Raw genomic sequence first — 25364 nt, forward strand, 5'->3', positions numbered from 1 at the left:
TATGTTTCATTATAATACGTTATTCTGATTGGCTAACTGCACATCATGTGCTATTCCTGAAACAATTGCATTAGACAATAAAATTTATCATTCATGATGACACGAGGTCCCACAATAAAGTGCACAGGTGAATTAAATGAAAACTTGATAAAAATCGTTTTTTCATGTTCTAGCTAAAAAAATGTAATTATAAGTATTGAATGCTTCTTTTTGTAACTTTATAGGGTTGTAAAAGCGTTGACCGTGCGCACATTTTTAGTATGAAGCGCTTTCCGCGCTTCATACAAAATGTTTCGGTCAACGCTTTTACACCCCAATAAATTTACAAAAAGCAGCATTCAATTCTTAATTAAACGATAGTTGTATGTGTGAGTGTATGCGAGTGGGAGAGAAAGGCTTTTTATTTTTACTTTATGTGATTACATGCTTGTTATGAGCCCTATGATTAGGAAATAAAATATCTTTATCTTTATCTTTAAATCAAAGGGGGGTCCGCTCGACAGTCCGACAGTTCTATAGTCCGACGGTTCCATGGTCCGACGGTTTAATATTCCAATGTAGTTCTATAGTCCGACGGTCCGACAGTCCGACATATACAACCAGATATGATATAGACTAATCACAGACACAAGACGTTCTATCAGGCTTTCGAGACGCGATAGACCTAACTTTTCCAAAACTGAATCCCCGTTTTTGGTTTTTAACTTATTTCTCAGATAATCCCCCTTTCATATTTCAACCTATATATCTTAATCTATTTAAACTACTTTAGAATTGCACACTTATCACGTGAAATACTTGAATGTTTACCTAGCTTTCGAGACGCGACAGACCTATTTTTTTCCAAACTGAATCCCCGTTATTTTTTATGCCCCACCTACGATAGTAGAGGGGCATTGTGTTTTCTGGTCTGTCCGTCCGTGCGTTTGTTCGTCCGTTCATCCTGCTTCAGGTTAAAGTTTTTGGTCAAGGTAGTTTTTGATGAAGTTGAAGTCAGCCAATCAACTTGAAACTTAATACACATGTTCCTTATGATATGATCTTCTAATTTTAATGCCAAATAAGAGTTTTTACCCCAATTTCACGGTCCAATGAACATGGAAAATGATAGTGCGAGTGGGTCAACCTGCGATATTTTTCATAAATAAATAATTCTTAATTTGATCATATTGGTTTGTATGAAAATATAAGTATTTGATAAATTAATGCATTACTAAAAACAAAATAAGAAAAAAATACTAACGGATTATCCGTTGTTACACAATGTAAACTTATACCAATAAAATAACTAAATGCATAACCCATTAATAAAGAAACAAAAAAGCAAAGAACTTAAGAAATGTCTTCTTGCGGTAACGCAATACCATGTACACCAGAAAGCGGACTAAATTGGTCCCGTTAATGTATTATTGTATAACTCTTAACAAATTATATGATATATACTATAATTGTTAATTTTTTTGTGCCACGTATCAAATTGATGATTTTGGTCGTTTTCAACTGATTTTTATCGTGCTGTTTCACCACGGTCTTCGGAAAACTTGGATCCAGAAAAAAAAACGTTTAACCCTGCTGTGGTTTTTGTTTTTTGCTGTAATTTTTTATACTTGTTTTCCGTTTTAGGTTTTCTCGTCTGAATTATTTTACACGGGACCCTTTTTTTTTGCTTTAGCTAACCTGACCTAAAAAAAATCATGTGAGCTTTTGCCATCACTTGGCGTCCGTTTGTCAATATTCTAATTAAAAATTATCTCCTCTGAAACCACAGGGCCAATTTGAACGAAACTTGGCAGCAATGGTCCTTATGTGGTCCTCTTTCATAATTGTGTCCGATGCCCCGTAGTACAAGATGGCCGCTATAGCTGAACATAGTTAAACATAAGGGTCCTATGGAAAGTTCACTTCAAAATCATCTTGTCTGAAACCATTAAGTCAATTTGAAGCAAACTTTGCAGCAATGGTCCTTGTGTGGTCTCTTTTAGAAGTTATGGTCAGCGTCCCCAAACTCCAACCAAGACGGCCGCCACAACCGAACTTACTAGTAGTTAAAAATAGGACCCTATAAAAAATCCACTTACATATTTTATTGTCTGAAACAAGGGGTCAATTTTAACTTTGGCTTACAAATATTGTCTTGAACATTAAGAAAAAAAAACAAACTTAAAATTAAATAGTGCAGCATTTGTATGCCAGGCGGCAGCACTAGTCAGTCATATGATTACTGTGAATACGTGAACACAGTCATATGTGACCAGAACTGACTTAGTGGAGGCCCCCCCCCCCCAAAAAAAAAAACCCACATAATTGACCAGAAGCCATGTTCAGCTTTTCCTCCAGTTGGTAGGTAGGATCTTTTTACTTTTAAATCAGTTCACGATACTTTCATCAGGGGCGGATCCAGCCATTTTAAAAGAGGGTCCTAACCTAGGACAAAAAAGGGGGGGCGGGTCAACTTCGTGTCCTCATTGAAATGCCTTGATCGTCCAAAAATAGGGGGTTCCATCCCCGGACCCCACACCTCTTTTTGGATCCGCCACTGCTTTCATCATATATACGCAGTACTTAAATCCGGTACATAACTTCCGACTCATATCAAATGAAGAAGAAATACCACTAAACTGTCGGACTATTGAACTGTCGGAACATCGAAGCGTCGGACCATCAAACCGTTGGACTATCGAAATGTCGGACCATCGAACTGTCGGACTATCGAAGCGTCGAACTATCACTACGAATCAATTTGAAAGTGCGACCTAAAAGATAGTATACATATATAAATCAGCAAAGACCCATCGAAACAACATCTGATAAACAAATTTAATAATACTTTTAGATATTTAGATGATATTTTGGTGACATCCCATTAGTCCGACAACCATTATTCCGACAGTCCATTACTCCGACAGCCCACTATTCCGACAGCCCATTACTCCGACAACCCATAATGATTATTCCGACAACCCATTACTCCGACAGCCCATTATTCCGGCGACAATGCATTTTTCTTATGAGTATGGGTAAATTTTCTCTAAAAAGACCAACTCCGTTCTCTATATTTGTGGTTGTCCGTTTTGATTCCAATTATTCTTTCCATGAGGGATATTTGTCTCAGTATATTGGAGTTGATACACCTGCTTATTGCAACTGCCCAGTCCTTACCCTCGTCCCTCTTTCGTTTTAATTACGTGTCTGTGTATTTTATTTTTCTTTATATTTCGTCGTTTGTCGGTGTCCACTGTCAGTCTGTGCTGTTCTAGTTCGCTGTTTTTGTGTCTTGATCTACCTTCTTTAACTAGATATTCGGTTTCCCCCTTTCACGTATCAGGGGAGTGAGGTTTCACCACTATTAACTTCATAAATAAATATATCGGTGTTGGATAACACTACCTGCCCTCTTTGGTCGCAACACTTTCTATCACTTGTATCACTCATCTGAGTTTTGAGGCCCCTCATGGGGGGGGGGGGGGGGGGTGTCCTAGTAATCACATAATCACCATTTTTTTGCCAATATAATCACATAATCATTAAATATTTGCTTATCTTTAGTAATCAAATAATCATAAACTAAAAATACAGTCCTAGGTAATCAAATAATCATGAAATATTTGGCTTAATAATCAAATAATCATTAAAAAAACGGCCAAGTAATCACATAATCAAAACCCCCATGAGGGCCCTCAGTTTTATTTAAATTAATTTTGTCGCAACAAAGGGACTGATGTACCGTCAGTCAAAATGAGAAAAACAAAGAGACAAATACATACCCATGGCAGATCCTTTAAAATAAGATACATGACAAATAGGACGAAATATTTGTTCAGAAAAGATGAGCAATTCCAATTATGAATACGGTATCATGTTTCTCGCTGCATTGAAAACCTTTTGGTGACCTTCTGCTGTTGTCTGTTCTATGGTCTGGTTGTCTCTTTGAAACTTCCCCATTTCCAATCTCACTTTTCATTATTACGAAAAACAAGTATGACGGACATGAACATTTCGGCAACTTCTATCTAAATATCCATAAGTAAAAGTGATATCGGGTCAGTGACTGAATTGTGACATTCTTGTCCTGCATGTGTCTTTGTCAAATATTGTCTAATCAATGTGTTAGGTTTTTTTTCTATTTTGTTTTGGCTCCGATTGTGACTGAGGCTTATGGTGCTATAACGATAATTATATCTTATACTGATCTATACTGCACTATACTGTTCTATTTGAGCAGTCAAAATGCGTTGATTGTATATTTCTATGTCATATACAGTCACCAGGCGCGAAGCTACGTTTACGTCAAAACGCCCGGGCGTACACTTGAATTTTAATAAAAACAAATATTGTAATCTAAAGAAAATAAAAAGAACTTGTTAGAAGCACAGCAGTTTTATAGGTGTCAGACCACCAATTACTCCCTCCAATTTAGAATTAGTCCTACTTTGACACAAAATAGTGCTTTTGATGTCATTGTTTACTTAAACTAACCAACAAATTTGCAGAAATGAAACTTTTGGTGATAGGGAAATATATTTAGACCATTTTGAGCCAAAATTCACTTGTCTATGAGTTTGCATTAAAAATTCAGGATTAATGCGCTACATAGTACACTAATTTAAGATTTCCAGAAAACCGGGAGTTATTTTGGTAGTACCTGTCTTTTCAAAATCAGAAATTTGTTACAAGACTTTAAACATTGGTTGAAATTGGCATGTAGGAAGGTGATACATGTACAATTCAGGATATACCTGGTTTCCTTGAAGTTAAACTTAAGGTAAAATATTTAGAAAGCTGTGAAAATTGCAAAATTTGGTTGAACAGATAGGGATTTTTAATTGGTGGTCTGACACCTATAATTCTTTCTTCATTGGCTTGTAATTGCATGGGATCTGGCGCACGTTAAAGACGGACGGCACTTAAAGTTAAGGGCATACGATACAGTAGAGATCCCTCGTTGATTTTTTCCTAAAATTTTGATAGTAGGTCAATTTTAATGTGTACTTTCCAAATATGAAAAGAAAAAAAGTACCTTCATGACTTACTTTTTAAGATAATTTGGTTCGAAATTTGCATATTTGGAAGAAAATTCCTAAATAATGACTTTTAAAGAAAGTAACAATACTTTTGAACAAAAAGTCATAACTTAACCGTTTTTTTTTTGTAAAACGTTCCCTTGATCCATGGCATCTACACGCTGAAACAAGTTTAAGGTTATACCAAATTATCATTTTCCGGATTTAGATTGATATATGCGAAATAAAGAAATTGACCATATTTTTGCGTCTTTTCGGAAGTGCAGAAAAAAATTGATCGTTGATTTTTTCTTGAAATTTTGGCGGAGTGTTCTTGAAACAGTACTTGATTGATTGCAAAAGAAAAAAATATGGGTCCATATGCTTGTTTTTTTCAATAAAAGCCATATACCTTAATTTTTTACGACGTCTGTCAGTATGGCGCTAAATTACGTTATATAAAGTTTTAATCGCACCAACGTCGTGTAATCATTCCCGCCGTACACGACTATGCTGTCAAGTATATGAAGGTGTTTTCCAAAGCGTTGATACTTATCATAAAAATTCATAAGATGGTTATTCGTAAAATCGCTAAACATTTGTGCTAAACATGAGGCTAAACATTTACGAAACGGAATTTGGACAGGAACCTTTTCATAATAAAAAAAAAGGATATAAAAAAGGATCCCAGCAGATTACTTTGTCAGATGTACGGCAAAACAGAAAAATCTTATAGAAGTATACAGGTGCAGCTCCGTCCGACATTAGTTTTAAATTGCTTCATGTACCGAAAGAGGATAGCCAACATTATTGCAAAGGCCCTAACATGGCAAAATGTGAACCAACTATAAATTAAGTGAGGTGATACCATTAATTAACAACCGTATAACCTTCAACAATGACAAAACCTGTCAGCTTTAAAAGGCCCCGACGTACTTGGATTTTTTTTCTTTTTACATTCAAAAGATAATCATTTTTCAAATTTAGATTATAAGGAGTACTTCTTGTTCTATAGTTTGAGCTGTTTTGTGCAATTTCATGTCATAATTGCCTCAGTCGACTGAAAATGAAGTTGTAGTATAACATTTCATAGGAAGTACAGCAGCTAGTATTAGAGAATAATATTCAAGGATGTCTTTATCAATAGATAAGTTGCATTACCTTTCATACGGCGTAACTGTATGAATATTGGCGTACTTGTTTGTCTAGAAGTAGAGCTATATTGAAAACACTTTATTTGTTCTTCTTTCCGATCGTCTAACTATAATTGTGTTACTTTTCTCAGAAACAACGCTACTGTGAAGTACAAAAGGGATATGATTATACAAATAAGAAGACGTGGTATGATTACCAATGAGGCAAATTTCAACCAGAGACCAAATGACAAAGACGTAAATGACTATAGGACATCGGACGGCCTTCAACAATGATTAAAACCCATACCGCATAGTCAGCTATGAAAAGACCCTACATGACAAATGCAAAACAACTCAAACGGGAAACTTACGGCCTGAATTAAGTACAAAACAATGAACGAAATACAAATATGATATACAATAACAAACGACACCATTGAATTGCAAGCCCTTTTAACAGCATGTGAACGGACGTTTTCTTGTTTTGGTCTATAACATCCAGATTGATATACACAAAAAATAAACCAATTAAACAATCTAACGTGTGACAATTCTGCATCTATTGGCAATATTTTGCTTAAATTCAAATCAAAAACGACACCAATGTATTTTTTTTTAAATCTTTTTACCGGACTTTTGTTATTTTTGTTCATCTCCAGTATTTCCTTTGATCTCACTGCTCTTCGGCGGATTTCGCCGTCTTTTAGAAACGACATAGCCGCATTTTTAGCAGGTACTTTTTTTAAATTCGCGCAACCTGATTATGACGTCAGTGAATATTCCGCGAAAATATGACTTCATTTAAAGCGACGTCGCGAAATGTTAACGTTCTTATTAGAAACATCGCGAAATTACAACGTTCTGGTTACCAACGTCGCGAAATCAACACGAAAAGTTTTGAAAACATTATTATCTGCCCTGCTACTGTATCGTATTCCCTTAACCCTTTCGGTGCCAAAGCGACATATATATGTCGTTTGGGGGTTGACTGCCGAAGCGACAAATATGTCGTTTGGGGGTTGACTGCCGATGCGACATATATGTCGTTTAATTGGTTTTAAGAAAACAATCATATTTTATTTCTTTTTGTCTTTTATGCTTTTGATATTCTTATATAATATATATATCTTTATTGCAAAATTACACCCATGAGGGTCAAGCAATACAATGAAACAATAATTTTATACTATACAATGCAATACAATGAAATACAATGTAATACAATGAAATACAAAATAATACAATACAATATATGGAAAAATAGAACATTAGAGTTCAATTATAAATGCATGTAAAAAACACCATCATAACCTTGCCTGACATGGGTCTGACTCCCTCAGTTCTAAAGACTGTTTAATGAAGACTCCAATATGACAAACAAGTTCAGGGATAGGGTTTAGAATGTGTTTAAGTTTATTGAATGCATCAAGATGCTGAAATAATGGTACATAGTCTTTTAGATAAACAAAAAGATTAGAACGCAAATATGTGTTAATGTCACAATACAAAAAGAAATGATATTCGTCATCTAAGACTTCACATTTTTTACATAATCTTTGTGCTCTCGGAATGTTTCTGTACCTTCCTAATTCAATGCCTAGGGAATGATCACTTAGTCTAAATTTTGAGAGTAACTGCCTATGTATAAAATTATTGCAATTTAAATATTCCTCAGACTGACAATTATTTTTTAATTTCCCATAAAGACAAAGTTTGGATGAGGAATCCATTTTTGAAAGTTTAATTAAAGTATTTTTTTCATATTCCTCTGAAACACACTTTTTTATATTACATTTTAACATGTTTTTTGATTGTTTAAAAGGTACATTATTATTAGAGTAATTTTCTGGGTTTATTTTCATTTCTTTAAAATTTTTATCTGCAAATGAGTACCAAGAATAAATTCCTTCTGAATGTAAATTTATGTTTGTTTGTAGAGATTCTTTAACCAGGGGATTAATATCATTACAATTTATATATTGTTGTTTTGAATTCATTATGACGTAATACGTTAAGTATATATGACGTCATAAATGTCAAAAGATCGTCTGTACTGTTCCCGACATAGCTATGGAAGACAGTGACGGTGACATAACAGACATAGTAACTTCGGGCGACGAAGATTCTGACGATGCTGATGTTGAAATGCCAGACAATGCTACAAGACAGCCTAACCCTTGGTTTTCTGTGGTAGACAAAGAAACGTTTGAGCTAGACGTTAATCGTGATTTCGAGGAACGGATTGGGCCGTGTGGATTTGAAGCCAATTTTTCACCGGTGGATTACTTTGATAAATTTTTGAAAACAGAAGATGATGACTTGATTGATCGCATTGTAGATGAAACAAATAGGTACATTATTGGTTTTATATGTTTCAAATTATAACGTTCTTAATTTTCTTTGAATGTATATTTATATGTTTCCGTAATATAATTGCGGTCTACAAATCAATTTTCAAAGTATTCTAATAATTAAATAACGCTCCAAAAGATAGCAGAGACATTTTTTTTTTTTAGATTGATATATGCGAAATAAAGAAATTGACCATATTTTTGCGTCTTTTCGGAAGTGCAGAAAAAAATTGATCGTTGATTTTTTCTTGAAATTTTGGCGGAGTGTTCTTGAAACAGTACTTGATTGATTGCAAAAGAAAAAAATATGGGTCCATATGCTTGTTTTTTTCAATAAAAGCCATATACCTTAATTTTTTACGACGTCTGTCAGTATGGCGCTAAATTACGTTATATAAAGTTTTAATCGCACCAACGTCGTGTAATCATTCCCGCCGTACACGACTATGCTGTCAAGTATATGAAGGTGTTTTCCAAAGCGTTGATACTTATCATAAAAATTCATAAGATGGTTATTCGTAAAATCGCTAAACATTTGTGCTAAACATGAGGCTAAACATTTACGAAACGGAATTTGGACAGGAACCTTTTCATAATAAAAAAAAAGGATATAAAAAAGGATCCCAGCAGATTACTTTGTCAGATGTACGGCAAAACAGAAAAATCTTATAGAAGTATACAGGTGCAGCTCCGTCCGACATTAGTTTTAAATTGCTTCATGTACCGAAAGAGGATAGCCAACATTATTGCAAAGGCCCTAACATGGCAAAATGTGAACCAACTATAAATTAAGTGAGGTGATACCATTAATTAACAACCGTATAACCTTCAACAATGACAAAACCTGTCAGCTTTAAAAGGCCCCGACGTACTTGGATTTTTTTTCTTTTTACATTCAAAAGATAATCATTTTTCAAATTTAGATTATAAGGAGTACTTCTTGTTCTATAGTTTGAGCTGTTTTGTGCAATTTCATGTCATAATTGCCTCAGTCGACTGAAAATGAAGTTGTAGTATAACATTTCATAGGAAGTACAGCAGCTAGTATTAGAGAATAATATTCAAGGATGTCTTTATCAATAGATAAGTTGCATTACCTTTCATACGGCGTAACTGTATGAATATTGGCGTACTTGTTTGTCTAGAAGTAGAGCTATATTGAAAACACTTTATTTGTTCTTCTTTCCGATCGTCTAACTATAATTGTGTTACTTTTCTCAGAAACAACGCTACTGTGAAGTACAAAAGGGATATGATTATACAAATAAGAAGACGTGGTATGATTACCAATGAGGCAAATTTCAACCAGAGACCAAATGACAAAGACGTAAATGACTATAGGACATCGGACGGCCTTCAACAATGATTAAAACCCATACCGCATAGTCAGCTATGAAAAGACCCTACATGACAAATGCAAAACAACTCAAACGGGAAACTTACGGCCTGAATTAAGTACAAAACAATGAACGAAATACAAATATGATATACAATAACAAACGACACCATTGAATTGCAAGCCCTTTTAACAGCATGTGAACGGACGTTTTCTTGTTTTGGTCTATAACATCCAGATTGATATACACAAAAAATAAACCAATTAAACAAACTAACGTGTGACAATTCTGCATCTATTGGCAATATTTTGCTTAAATTCAAATCAAAAACGACACCAATGTATTTTTTTTTAAATCTTTTTACCGGACTTTTGTTATTTTTGTTCATCTCCAGTATTTCCTTTGATCTCACTGCTCTTCGGCGGATTTCGCCGTCTTTTAGAAACGACATAGCCGCATTTTTAGCAGGTACTTTTTTTAAATTCGCGCAACCTGATTATGACGTCAGTGAATATTCCGCGAAAATATGACTTCATTTAAAGCGACGTCGCGAAATGTTAACGTTCTTATTAGAAACATCGCGAAATTACAACGTTCTGGTTACCAACGTCGCGAAATCAACACGAAAAGTTTTGAAAACATTATTATCTGCCCTGCTACTGTATCGTATTCCCTTAACCCTTTCGGTGCCAAAGCGACATATATATGTCGTTTGGGGGTTGACTGCCGAAGCGACAAATATGTCGTTTGGGGGTTGACTGCCGATGCGACATATATGTCGTTTAATTGGTTTTAAGAAAACAATCATATTTTATTTCTTTTTGTCTTTTATGCTTTTGATATTCTTATATAATATATACATTGTTGTTTTGAATTCATTATGACGTAATACGTTAAGTATATATGACGTCATAAATGTCAAAAGATCGTCTGTACTGTTCCCGACATAGCTATGGAAGACAGTGACGGTGACATAACAGACATAGTAACTTCGGGCGACGAAGATTCTGACGATGCTGATGTTGAAATGCCAGACAATGCTACAAGACAGCCTAACCCTTGGTTTTCTGTGGTAGACAAAGAAACGTTTGAGCTAGACGTTAATCGTGATTTCGAGGAACGGATTGGGCCGTGTGGATTTGAAGCCAATTTTTCACCGGTGGATTACTTTGATAAATTTTTGAAAACAGAAGATGATGACTTGATTGATCGCATTGTAGATGAAACAAATAGGTACATTATTGGTTTTATATGTTTCAAATTATAACGTTCTTAATTTTCTTTGAATGTATATTTATATGTTTCCGTAATATAATTGCGGTCTACAAATCAATTTTCAAAGTATTCTAATAATTAAATAACGCTCCAAAAGATAGCAGAGACATTTTTTCACAATATTAATTTAAAAGTTCTTGCTACCCTCCCACCCCTTTCATCCAACAAAAACACCAGTAATCCTGTATATCCAATAACATATAACTGGTTTTGTCAACAGGTATGCCAACCAGTGCCAAACTACAGAGAATCCAACAAGACATGCCAGATCAAACGAATGGTCACCAGTTAGCTATGCTGAGATGAGAGCCTTTATTGGTCTTGTTCTCGCGATGGGTATCGTAAAGAAATCCTCGATTGAAAGCTATTGGGAAGCGTCTGGTATCTCTGAAACCCCAAATTTCAGGGATGTGATGTCCAGAAATAGATTTCAGGCAATACTGAGATATCTGCATTGCAGCAACAATACAACAGCAGTTCCAAGAGGTCAGCCAGGATACGACCCCCTCCACAAGATAAATCCAGTTGTTGAATTCTTCAATGAAGTGTTCGAACTTAATTATAGGTAAATGTCAACTCAAATATAGAAATATACACAAGCCATTACGCGGTCATGTTTCCATGTTAAAAATAAACATAATTTATTGCTGGAACTGAGACGAATTTTGTCCTAATCATATTTTCCACTGCATACTAACTGTCATTGATTTAACACTGGTACCTCTTGTTTCGGGAAAGATAAGAGTAAAAAAAATCAATGTAATCAAAATTGTACAATCTGGTTATGTCGTTCATTATGAAATTCTAAAATATACATATTATTTTTTAATGTATTTTTTTTTTAATTGAGACAAGACTTGTTGTAAATAGATTTTACGGATTTTCAGACTATCTCAAAACATAGTTGTGGATGAGAGAATAGTTGGTTTCAAAGGGCGTCATGTTTTGAAACAATACATTTCAAACAAGAAGGCACACAGATGGGGAGCAAAGTTGTTCGTCTTAGCTGAATCCAGAACAGGTTATACCCATCAGATAAATGTGTACAAAGGGAAACGAAATACAGAACGCCATCCCAATGGACAAGGGTAAGTGAAAAAAAGGGGGTGGTAACTCTGGATTTTCAGGTTTAGCGAAAATGCCAAAATAATATCGGCGAGATAATTTTTATGAAAATACCTTATCGGAAAAGAACACGAAAAATATTACTTTAATTGACTCAAATTAACATGATTGTTTCTGTAAATCGATGGCGACTGTATTGCGAATGAATATGACAATCCATGAAAGTAGACCAAAATTTACGCACATCTCCAGGTTTATACAGGGTATAACTTAATGACGCTGTTAATTAAGAAATGCCTACTTCTTATAATCAAGTAAGGCCGAATATAAGACACGCATATTTAACATTTTGACTTGATAAAAAGTTCTAATTCTTACCTATTTCTATCTAATCGTTTCATTTTGTTATTGTCGGTTTTCCTTTTATTTTTTTTCGTCATGATTATACATGCAATATTTGTGACTGGACAAACACTCAATCAATCAATCAATTTTTTTTATAGATATAAATCGGTAATGGATTTAGTACGTCCTCATTTTGGCAAAAACCATCATGTAACTATGGATAATTGGTTTTCATCCCCTAAACTGATGAACGACCTAAGGAACCGGGGAACGTATGCAACAGGAACTGTAATAGCAAGACGGAAGGGCTTACCTGCAAGTTTTAAAACAGCTCGGCTCCCCAAAGGAAGTGTTGTTGTTAAATCACAGAGAGATCTTTTGGCTATTTTATACGTAGATCGGAGAAATGTGACTTTCCTGACAACAAGTGAAAATGCACGGTAAGTTTCTTGTTTTTCAACCCATCTTTGTCCGATAGGCCAATCCCTATATAATTTGACAATACTTGACTTTTAAAATAAAAAGTTATTAAAATACAACGTTGTCAAAAAAATACTTACATCGTGGAATATATGAAATACTTTCTTACACAATGTCAAAATTAACTATACAACAAAGTACAAGCTTGAAGTAACAGTCATGGCTAATAAAATTATAATATCACCAAAGTAAACATACAATAAAACAAGTCTTACTTAATATACTTTTCAGAACTGTGCGAAAAGTTAATAGTAAAGGTAGAGTTGTGTCTGCTCCAAGTGTTGTCCACAAATACAACCAGACCATGGGCGGTGTCGATCTTGGGGATCAGCTTTTGCTTAAATTTGAGCCACAATTTAAAGGTGTGAAACTCTGGAGAAAAATTCTCTTCAACCTTCTTACTACAGCTACAGGTATGTCTCATCTTAAACATTTGCAAGCTTTTTTAGTCAATTCAAAGACTAACTAAAAGACTATGTGCTTATGTTCAGTTGCAAATATTTCATGCATTGCCTAGAACAAGGATAAGTTGATATAAGTACCACGTATGATTTTTTTCACTCGTTCCCGTTATCATTTCTTATCTAATTACAAGTATATAGCTTACTGTTTGGTGTGAGCTAATGCTCCGTGTTGAAGGCCGTACTTTGACCTATAATTGTTAACTTTTTATACACTGACTTGGATGGAGAGTTGTCTCTTTGGCACTTATACCACATCTTCTTATTTATATATATGTATATAATAGATTTGCACGGACTTAAACAAATAAACTTGCACTTAATATTTTTTCAGTAAATGCATATATATGCTACAGAAACTGTTTTCTTGTCCAGAGTAAATTAGACCATGTGAAATTTCAAAACGCAGTAGTTCGTGGTTTGATCGGGGATTTTAGAGGAGGCAACAGAAGGAGGGGGAGAAGACCAGACAATATTCCTATTGCAAATGCAATAAGGATGCATTTTCTTGATGTTATTCCTGATGGCAAGAGGCGAAAATGTGTTAAGTGCTCAGGTTATAACAAGTACAGGAAATCCCGTATATCAACATGGTGTTCTGTATGTGGCGTGGGTCTTTGTGTTGGTCGATGTTTCAGAGAGTTTCATTCATATGGACAGGAAGAGTAAACAGTTGAATTTTGAAATATTATTCATGTAAAATACAGTGCAATAATAAAGTATCTTTTAAAAAGATTTCATGTTGTATTAAACAAATGAGTTAAAAAAAAGTCAAGGATTTTTTTTTTCGCTGAAAATTCTTTTGTGTTCTCTAAAAGTTAAAAGAAAAACAAAAAAGATTTATGATTTAAATTATTTCAAAGCGAAGAAATATTTTTAAAACATTTCTGTGTTTGTTGCTCCTCATTTCATGAAATTCTGTCAACGAACGACTTCGTTTTGATCTTTTGAAAACACGAGTTTTTGTATAAACTTTTGACGTTTTCACAACGACGGCGGCGATATTTTATTTTTATTTGGCTGTAGAACGTCACTCGGTGAAATCTTTATGGTGACGTTTCTAACGTCGGAAATTTGAATTCGGCACCGAAAGGGTTAACAAGGTTGCAATAACTTGTGTCCTAATACACAGTCTATGGAAGAAGCGATTCGATACAAACTTTTCTTATATCAATGAGCGATATTTTCCTATATCAACGAGTTGCATTGTGGGAAATTTCAGACGAATGTTAGCATTTGTACGAAGAAAGGCAGATTTCTCGGCATAAAGTAATGACTCTTTTCTTAAAACAGGGTGACATTTAACACGACATACGGTGTATAATTTCCATGAATTATTTTATGTGATAACAAGCAAGGTGTATTTAAACGAGAAAATTGAATTGTTGAATGAATGAAACATAAATGCACGATTTATCATTTGTAGATGTACACATTCTATAAATATCATGTAGCAAATTCAGTGGAATGCAATTGAGATGAATTCAATTGTCTGCTATGCCAAAATCACCTATAAGTCCAAGATACTGCTATATTTTATTTTCTCTAATTCTATGGGAATCTATACCTTTCCGAACCAATTGTATAAAAAAAATTAATCAACGTGTGGTTGCCGGTGATCTCAGAAGATAATTGGCTGAGTCAAAGGGTCATAGCCTTTCTCGGCTCCCTGAATTAATAAAAATGTTCCAACAGGTGTTTATGAAATTGACAACTTCATGGAAAGTGGAAGGCACTCGAAGGGGATTTTGGTTTAGAAAAGAAGAAAAAATATCTTTTAATCATTAGAGAAACAGATTATTACATAGTAATGCGTGGATTATCTGATTTATCCAATCTCGATAGTTAAATTATCAATTTTAAAGTCCTCGCCGAGGCTCGGACTTTAAAACGGATAATTTAACTATCTCAATTGGATAAATCCGATAATCCACTTCTATCAATGTAATAATCTATATATATCAATGCGATATTTGTCTTATATCATAGCGATGATTTTTTTAATATAAAAAATTTATGAATGCGATACTTTTCTAATATAACTGCTATAGTTTTCTAATATAAAATACGATGACACGTCACAATGCATGTCAAGAAAACTGCAAACACAATTCACAAACTTAGATCATGACCGGTTTAATGTTTTAGTATCAATATCACTAAAATTTCGTAACTGTAAAAAAAAATTAACGCTTACATGAACTTATCATTTCGAAAATGTTGCTTGACCCCATTGATAGTTGAAAGTGTTAACAACCTGTTCAGTCTATTGTTTTCAATCACATGGTTTAACCGACTAATTTTATTTGAAGTGATGATGCAAAGGGGGAATTTAAATGCGGTTGCAAATAGTCTACCGACCTATTATATTTTAATTTACTGGTCACACTGCTATAGCCTATCCACCTTGGTAATATCGAAATAGACAAAAAATATCATTACTTAAAAGAAACATTCAAACAATCCAATCCAATACAGCTTAAAATTACAATGAATATTCAAATGGTAAAATAAATAATCCAAACAAATTAAAATGTACAAATGCTGATGTCCCGAACTTTGAAGATACCAACTGAGGTAACCTCAGACTATAAATTGGACAAATTCAGATACAACGAAAATCAAAAATCTTGTCAAACAGAAAATGTATTTATTATTAACATAGAAAAAAAAATTTGAGAAGGAAAACAGTTCTTTTTGGATATCAAAGACTTTTCCCGTTGGTAAATCGATATCTCTATGAACATAATCAGCTCGCCGTGTGGACGCTCTTTTATATCGCGATGACCGTGAGGGCATTCCGATGTATTGTTGCCACAGAGATTTGACTTTCGTTTTTGACTAGTAATCGATCGAAACAAATACGCGAACATTTCTTAGTGCAAAATAACAATCCGTATCGCTTGTAATAAATTCATTTTTTCAATGAGTACCAAAAAAAAAAATTGTTAAGAATACAAATAAATAAGATGTAAATGTCTTTTGACGTTAGAAATGAGTATAATATATCTTTTCTATATTTATAAATTTAGATCTTTCAGTTGGAGGTTTGGAAAGCAGTTATTTATAAGGGGAAATTTTAAAGATTTATAGATATAAGAAGATGGCGAAAGAGTTCGAATGAGACAACTTTCCATCAAAGTAAAAATTTGTTTAAAGTAAACCATTATAGATCAAAGTAGGGTCTAAACACGGAGCCTTGGCTCACAACGAACACCACGCTATATAGGAACAAAAACATTACATTAAAGAAAGTCTTCCATGCGTGCGTTGCGAGGATATCGGATATATATTATTTTGGTGCGTTCATTATAAAATTTGCTAAATGTTTATATATATATGTGAACAATCATTTTGATACTTAACTATTTGATTACGACATTGTTTATTAACCCCTTATTTGATTAGCTTTGCTTCCAAAACCAATAAAGAAATTTATAAGATGTTACCAAAAACAATTTAAATTTAAGCAATTGTCTTAAAATTGCTTATTTACATACAATACTACTAAGAAGTAAAATCACAAAAATACTGATCTCTAAGGAAAATTCAAAACAGAAAGTCCCTTATCAAATGGTAAAATCAAATGATAAAACACACCAAACGAATGGATAACAACTGTCATATTTCGGACTCGGTACTGGCATTTTCAAATTTTGAAAATGGTGGATTGAACCTGGTTTTATAGCGCTTAACCTCTCACGTGTATGACAGTCTCATCAAATTCTGTCATATTTACAACGATGCGTGAACAAAACAGACATAATAGGTGAAATTGTCAAAATATGGGTACAGCAGTCTAATATTTTAAATACTAATAAGTACTAATATTGATATAACAAAAACACCGCTATGATATTTTAAAAGTATCGCATTGATATAAGAAATAATAGCATTTGTATATTTATGTATATAAGAAAAACACAGCACTTCAAATTTTACACGGACATAAAATTTAGCTTCTAACTAACTTCTGAATGTATATTTAGACTCAATTGTAGTTTATATTTGAACAATAAGTTTTAAAGTTAGTATTTTCTTAATTATTCGTTGCCGAAAACAACATTTTCCGCATGGAATGTCTGCATATTTATAATTGATATTAGACATTATCGCTATGTGATATAAGAAAAGTTTTTTCCGATACGCTTCTTCCATAGACTGATACACTATTATGAACAAATATATGTTTAAATTAATTGCGGTTCAAATTGGCGAAATTTACTTTCAACCAAATGGTATCATCAGAGGCGGATTTAGGGGGGCAGGGGGCTCAGCCCCCCCCCCCTTTTGAGAAAAAAAATTGGTTGCTTATATAGGGAATCACTAAAGCATGAAGAAATCGGGCCCCCTCTTAGGCAGCCAGTGGGCCCCCACTGATCATATTATATATTTGATTAAGACAATTCATAATCTGCTGAGATTCGTTTTCTGGTTTACAGTTTTGTCGAGACTTTGACATAATTATGCCGCCAAAGCGCGACATAGCGATCCTAAATTTCGTCGGCGGCGTCAATATTTAGGTTCAGTATGTTGTTCCACTTTTTTTTTTAAATAACAATAACCTTGCCAAACCTTTGTGAAATTTTACGGAAGTTGAACATAATCTGTTTATGGTAACAAGAGTAAACTTACTGAGAGCATAATATTGAAGTTTGTGTTCCCGTGTTTTACGGACAAAATTAACAGGACTTTAAGTTATAGTCTTGGGTTTACATTTTTTACATAACAATTTCTTTGTCAAAAGTCATCGAATTATATGAAACTTCAGCAGAATCCGAACATTTTTACATTTTTTTGTCTGAAGCAAAGGTTTGAAAGTCAAATAGTTTATTCATTTTTCTGTATTATACTGATAGACTGGCTTTTTTAAAATTATAAATGCAACATCCTTCATAGATAGTCATGAAATTTGGACCGAAACTTATATTCCAGATCAAATGACTAAAGAAAACTTTTGAACGTTTTAGACTGATAAATGGATTCTCTTTTTGCGGGGAAAATCCCTGACAAAAAAAACAGGGTTCCACAGAACACTTTACGATATCTAATATTGCACCCGAACATCTCTGAAGATTAATGATTACATGTACATTTACGAAATTTGGACATTAAAAGGTGTTTTTGTGGGTTAAGTACTTTACCCCCACAGCTCTTTTTAAACATATTTTATAAATATAATGGTTTTGACATTTTCTCTGAATCAAAGGACCATTATATTTCAAATTATCAAACATAACAAATAAACCATTTAGATTCTAAAGTATTTTGCTACCGATGAGTTTTTAGTGACAGGAATGGTATTCATTATCGATAACTCGTTCGATTCCGGGGGCTTCGCTTCCTAGCTAGCTTTAATCCACTAGCAGCAATTGTTTGACATGGACCCGTTTGGGATCCTCGGAACCCTCGCCAAGGTTCGGGCGTACACGTAAAAATGACCTAGCTACGCCATTGTGATTTATTATTAAAAGAAGCTTTCAGCCTCTCAAAATCTCTACATGATGAACAGAAAAAGAGCTGGTATACCAGTATTCAAACTTTATTTAAATACTTTAGCATCAATAAAAATTATGCACTTAATTTAAAGACGAAGTTAAACAAGAGGCTGTCACAACGACAGCAAACCGGATTTATTAACATTTATTTGTGTCCTGGCAATATCACAAGAACCATAACTGATGAATGCTGAAAGTGAAAATCGTCAATATCAAATTTGACCTCCATTTTGTAGTCAGTATCAACATATTAAAATTTGAAAAGCTCAGATTGAATGGTTCATTAGTAAATACACGGACACGACTGGAAACACCATTTTTCAATCTTTCCAGAACCATAACTCCTGAACGGTAAAAGTCAAAATCGTCATTATTGAACTTGACCTCCATTTTGTCATCAGTAACAATATATTAAAATTTGGGAAGCTTTGGTAGAACAGTTCATGCGTAAATGCATGGACACGACTGGAAACTCCATTTTTCAAACTTTCAAGAACCATAACTCCTGAACCGTAAAAGTCAAAATCGTCATTATTGAACTTGACCTCCATTTTGTCATCGGTAACAACATATTAAAATTTGGGAAGCTTTGGTAGAACAGTTCATGCGTAAATGCACGGACACGACTGGAAACTCCATTTTTCAATCTTTCAAGAACCATAACTCCTGAACGGTAAAAGTCAAAATCGCCATTATTGAACTTGACCTTCATTTAGTTGTCAGTAACAACATATTAAAATTTTAAAAGCTTTGGTTGAACGGTTCATGAGTTAATGCACGGACAACATTTGATTGCCGCCCGCCCGCCCGACAGCCCGGCCGCCCGCCGTACATCCCCAAATCAATAACCGACATTTTTGTCACAAAAATCCGGTTAAAAACTATTTATGCAAAAAGATGCAATCAAAATATGATTTAATATGGCAAACTGAGCTTAATAATGATTTCAGAGGCAATAAACTATATGGTAACAAGCATTTTTGCGCCTGTTCCAAGTCAGGAGTCTCTGGCCTTTGTTAGTCTTGTATTACTTAAACTTTTAGTTTCTTGTGTACAATTTGGAGTTTAGTATGGTGTTCATTATCACTGAACCAGTATATATTTGTTTAGGGGCCAGCTGAAGAACGCCTCCGGGTGCGAGAATTTCTCGTTGGATTTAAGACCTCAGTTTGGTGACCTTCTGCTGTTGTCTGCTCTATGGTCGGGTTGTTGTCTCTTTAGCACATTCCCCATTTCCATTCTCAATTTTGTTAGAACTTATAGACTTTTTAAAAGCAGATTTTGCTTAGAAAATTACCTTTTGCAGGAAAATTTTAGATATAGAAACTACTTATCGAAATTCCGTATCAGTGCTCACGATTTAGAGATTGAGAATCTGACAGTGTCAGATCGTATCTGTAAATTGTGTGGTACTGAGGTTGAGGATGAAATTCATTTTCTTCTTCAGTGCCACAAACTTTCAAATATTCGTTTCAACTTTTTTAAATAATTTAAAACAACGATTTAACAATTTTAGTGATTTAGGTATTAAATCACAATTTATTTGGCTAATGTCCTCTGAAGATATTTCCATACTCCAGAAACTCGGAGAATTATTGGAAAATTTATCCTCATATAGGAAAGGTAGGTACGATACCCATAAGTCACTACACCAAGTACGTGACAAATACACACGCGTATAAATTTATTATGAAAGCCGGAACTATAGTACCATTTATCCTACTTGAGCCCAGTTCCCTTAAATGATACTAGAACACACCCGCGAAATCGCGGGCATTCAGAGCGTGGTTGAAAGTATGTAAAGTGTTGTAGGAAGAATTTTGTAAAATATTTAATGACTTGAGAATGTTTAGGAAAAGTATCAAAAGTCCTAGGTACTTGGGGACAGGAAAAAGTTGTTTGTATCCCTCCTCCTATTTCCAAAATTCCCAATTTTTGGTTTTCTATTTATTTCATTATTAACATACATTTAGTATATTATGAACATTCAAGGCAGGAGCCTGTAATTCTGTGGTTGTCGTTTGTTTATGTGTTATATATTTGTTTTTTGTACACACATAAGGCCGTTAGTTTTCTCATTTGAATTGTTTTACATTGTCATTTCGTGGCCTTTTATATCTGACTGTGGGTATTGACTTTGCTCATTGCTGAAGGCCGTAAGGTGACCTATAGTTGTTAATTTCGGTGTCATTTTGGTCTCTTATGGAGAGCTGTCTCATTGGCAATCATACCACATTTTTTTTTTTGTAATCAATGAATTTATGTAAAGGATTTAAAGACTGGAGAATTTCAGAAAAGGTATGAAAAGTCATATGTACTTTGGGACAGGACAATTGTTTTATCTAGCCCGGCTCCTCCTTTTCCCCCCCAAAAATGTTCTCTATTAATTTTAATAACACATGAATAATTTTAGCGCTTAACTGTATATTATGAACATTCATAAAGGGGGTGGTGGTGTCGTAGGGTTCCTGATCCCGATATCCCGGGCTTACATGTACAAACATGAAATCCCGAGGTCCCGAATTTAATAAGAATTAAATATCCCGTCATCCCGAAATTCCGATCTTAAAAGCACCCGATCCCGACGTCCCGAAAAGGTCCTGCCCCCCTCTCATTCATTACTATAAAGTGTATTTTGTTTTTACTTTTAATTCTCAGTTTAATAATCGATCCACGGCGGTCATTGATATATTTTATTAACAAACTTACTACAATATGTATAGAAATGCCCATGCTTTATAAAAGGAAAATTTCGACATCTGGTCATTATTGCTGCAGCCAGTCATTACGAGATCTCAGTCATGCATTACGAAATCTCAGTCATGCATTACGGCGAAATCACACCCGTGCATTACGAAATCACAGTCATGCATTATGAACAGATGAAACGGGACATCGATTAAATCAAAATGTTGTTTTATTTCTTTAAATAAGTGTGACATTTTTTTATTCTTTTTTAAACTTAATATCATAAAAACAAGTTTAAATGATGTTCATTGACATTGTTTTGTAACGACTTAAAACGGAAATATTTCACAGCCTTTTTCGAGTACGACTTCCGATTATTATCACTGTTTCATTTCCGTTGTTCAATCCTCAGAATGCAGACTTTAAATAGTTAAACTGTCTGATTTATTCTTCCCAGCTACTTTTTATTTGCTAGATGAAATGATATTAAATAGCATAAAATTAAGTACTTGGATGAGAAATCAGAATTTACATCTGACAGTCACAATGACAATGTTGACTAAAATTCCATGCGAAAAGACAAGTTGAAGTTCAGCTATGAAATTCCTGTATCTTCTTCACGGTAAGTTTCTTACTCTTTGTTTAATCGAAGAATTAAAACCATTTTTAAAAAAGAAATGTTATGAAACGGGCTTTTCTGTACTGGTCCTGTTGTAGTGTGTGGATAGCTGTATAATTTTGTATCCGAGACTCGAAGACTGTTCTTCTTGAATGAAGTTGCCTTTATAGTTGGTTAATAAAAGTATCAATATATGGACTTTTTCATATTGGCCCTGTAACATGCCCTTGATATTAATAATGGCCTCGGACAGTTGTAATGGCCCTCGGCGTTGCCTCAGGGCCATTACAACCATCCTTGGCCATTATTAACACCTCGGGCATGTTACAGGGCCAATATGAAAAAGTCCATACATTAATACTATAATACAGACCATCTCTATCTAATAAACTCTGTGACCGCCGTGGATAGTTAACTTGAAAATGATATCAGACAGAAAATACTCTTTATTTGTAGTATATGTATGTTCAAGGTATACCAAAAAACGCAAACCGATAGTCTAATATGACTTAAAATTTCGTCCAATGACGGAAACATATCCGGACGCCTTTTTTCTCGTTTTTCTCCCAAAATAACTCAATCTGAATAACCATATGAATGGATGACAAATATGACTATCCAATATAAAGAAAAGCAAAATGAGAATGTTAAGTTTGATGTATGCCTTTTTGTGCTACTTTGTTACATTTGTTGTTTATGTAGTGATATTAAGATGATAACACAATATTGACTGTTGTACCCCTATTTTTGACATTTTTACTCTTTGAATATGTTTGTTTTGTTCATGCATCGTTGACAATGTAATGGAATTTGATGCGACTGTCATACAAGTGAGAGGTTTAGCTAGCTATAAAACCAGGTTCAATCCACCATTTTCTACATGTATTAGAAAATGCCTGTACCAAGTCAGGAATATGACAGTTGTTATCCATTCGTTTGATGTGTTTGGACTTTTGATTTTGCCTTTTGATTTTTGATTTTCCTTTTTGAATTTTCCTCGGAGTTCAGTATTTTTGTGTTTTTACTTTTTATCCACTGTACCTATAGGACATAGATGCATGATGATTGATTTATTGTGGAAGGAAAAGAAGCGACACCCAAAATGAGGTCTTCTCGTTTAATAGTATAGATATAGATATAGTAATGCCTAGTGACCCCCAGGGCCGTAACTACATTGAGGCAAATGATGCAAATGCCTCATGTTAGAAATCCCCCCCACCCCCACCCCCCAAAATAAAACTGAAACAAAAGATTGTCTTCATATCAAATTGTTTTTCACGCAAGTTCTCTTCACTCCTTGTTGCCGCCCCTGCATGTTTTTTTTTGGTTATCCATGTTTCTATTTTCCTTTGAGTTTGTACTTCTGTGTCCCGGGTTTGTCTTTTGTTCATTTATTGTCCTACTTTATGACTATAGTCTAAGTGTTGATTTTCATTTGTAAATGTGGTTTTGCAATGTTGCATGTCCACCGATGTCCAGACATTGTGCGAGAAAATATGTTTAGAATATACGATGCTACTGGACACAAAAAAAATGGTCCTTTCTGCATGGATAATTGATATCAAAGAATACAAAATAGTGGGTTTTTTTGTAAATAAAACTAGATAGCTGACATGGTTTGAATTAAAGTAAGGTCACATATTACCCGGTATCAAATAATTGGAGAAAAAAACCAACAAGGTATTGCCATATATGACCTTTTACATTGAAGGGTTAAACTTGCATTAAGTCGTGTTGAGAAAATAAAGGAATATGGAGTACACTTTCAGAGGACCTAATCGCACACAAAGTCAATGCATAGAAAAATACAAATGATCAATAGTCAAAGTTTTTGTTCCTGTTCTTCATCTTGATAATTAATGGAGGGTCTTCAACAATACTTTGAGAGAATCATTTATACCGGCATAAAACAAGGTGACAGTATTGCACGATTTTGCGTTATTTTTCTAAGAGCTTCGCCAAAAATCTCGGCAAATATATTTTGCCTCACTATCAAAAGAGGCTAGTTACGGCCCTGGACCCCCCTTTTTGACCTAGTTATATTATTAAACACTACATGCTTGTTGTATTCTTCTTAACATCGTTCAAGACCGAGAGTTAAAATCATTCCTCAGTAAAGGGCCTAAATATCGTCCCCCGTCAACTATTAATTGGAATGAGTGTCGTAATATCATCCACGACTCACTCCATACTTACTGTATGAAATGGATAAAACGGGAAAAAGCTGACAAAAAATCTTTGGACTCTTTTTTTTAATTCAGTAATGAAGATAGTTGATATACGTATTCAACATTTTAAAGAACATTTTACTATTAACAATAACCACAATAAACCTATTTCTCGTATCAAACATAAACTAAAAGAACTAGCCAAGAAATTTGTTTTTGTCCAGGCAGATAAAGCTGCTAATAATATTATTATTGTTTGACGTAAATTTTACATTGAGGTTCTGAAAAAAGAAATCACCAATTCACCAACATTACAACTGACTCCATTTTCAGAAAACGACATCTGTAACAAACATAAACTTTTAGCTACCGTTTTACAAGCAGAGCCAAATACAATGAAAGTCCCAACTATGTATTGGCTTCCGAAGCTACACAAAACACCTTACAAATATAGATTTATTTCGTCTTCAAGCCATTGTTCCACTACTAAATTGTCTATTCTTCTTACCAGCACACTTGGTACCATTAAAAACCTGATTATAAATTATTCATTCACTTTATATATATAAAGGCCTTCGAAAATAGTGGAATTGATTACTTTTGGAGTGTCAAGAACTCGTTGGAAGTACTTGATAAATTGCATGCTTATATTGGTGATTTTGAATCTGTTCAAAGTTTTGATTTTTCTACCCTGTATAACACATTGCCTCAAATTCTCATTAAGAAAAAAATCACACACCTAATTAAATGGGCATTTAAAAATTCAGAATGTGAATATATATGTTCAAATCTTTTAGGTCATTTTTTAGTAGCAATAAACAAAAAAAACTATGTCAATTGGACCTGCTTTGATACTATATATGCCCTTGAATTTTTACTAGATAACATTTTTGTTCGCTTTGGGGATTCCGTATATCGTCAGATTATCGGAATTCCAATGG

General features: G+C 34.1%; 1 protein-coding gene across 1 annotated transcript; it reads left to right on the top strand.

Annotated features, from left to right (window-relative positions):
* The first annotated feature begins 10638 nt into the window (after nt 1-10638).
* LOC139503483 (piggyBac transposable element-derived protein 4-like) lies at nt 10639-14185 on the top strand. The gene is made up of 6 exons (XM_071293274.1): nt 10639-11057; nt 11320-11664; nt 11987-12187; nt 12668-12949; nt 13221-13402; nt 13785-14185. Exons 1-6 carry the CDS (start codon nt 10777-10779, stop codon nt 14117-14119), a joined length of 1626 nt encoding a protein of 541 aa, XP_071149375.1. The 5' UTR covers nt 10639-10776; the 3' UTR covers nt 14120-14185.
* Nucleotides 14186-25364: the final 11179 nt, after the last annotated feature.

This window comes from Mytilus edulis, chromosome 14 (assembly GCF_963676685.1).
Source record: "Mytilus edulis chromosome 14, xbMytEdul2.2, whole genome shotgun sequence".
NCBI classification, from domain to species: domain Eukaryota; kingdom Metazoa; phylum Mollusca; class Bivalvia; order Mytilida; family Mytilidae; genus Mytilus; species Mytilus edulis.

Excerpts from the sequence above, each read along its gene's own strand:
- LOC139503483 (XM_071293274.1), top strand. The coding sequence starts at position 10,777 with ATGGAAGACAGTGACGGTGACATAACAGACATAGTAACTTCGGGCGAC. Across the intron at positions 11,058-11,319 it reads ATTGTAGATGAAACAAATAG|GTATGCCAACCAGTGCCAAA; the intron begins GTACATTATTGG and ends TTTTGTCAACAG. Across the intron at positions 11,665-11,986 it reads GTGTTCGAACTTAATTATAG|ACTATCTCAAAACATAGTTG; the intron begins GTAAATGTCAAC and ends ACGGATTTTCAG.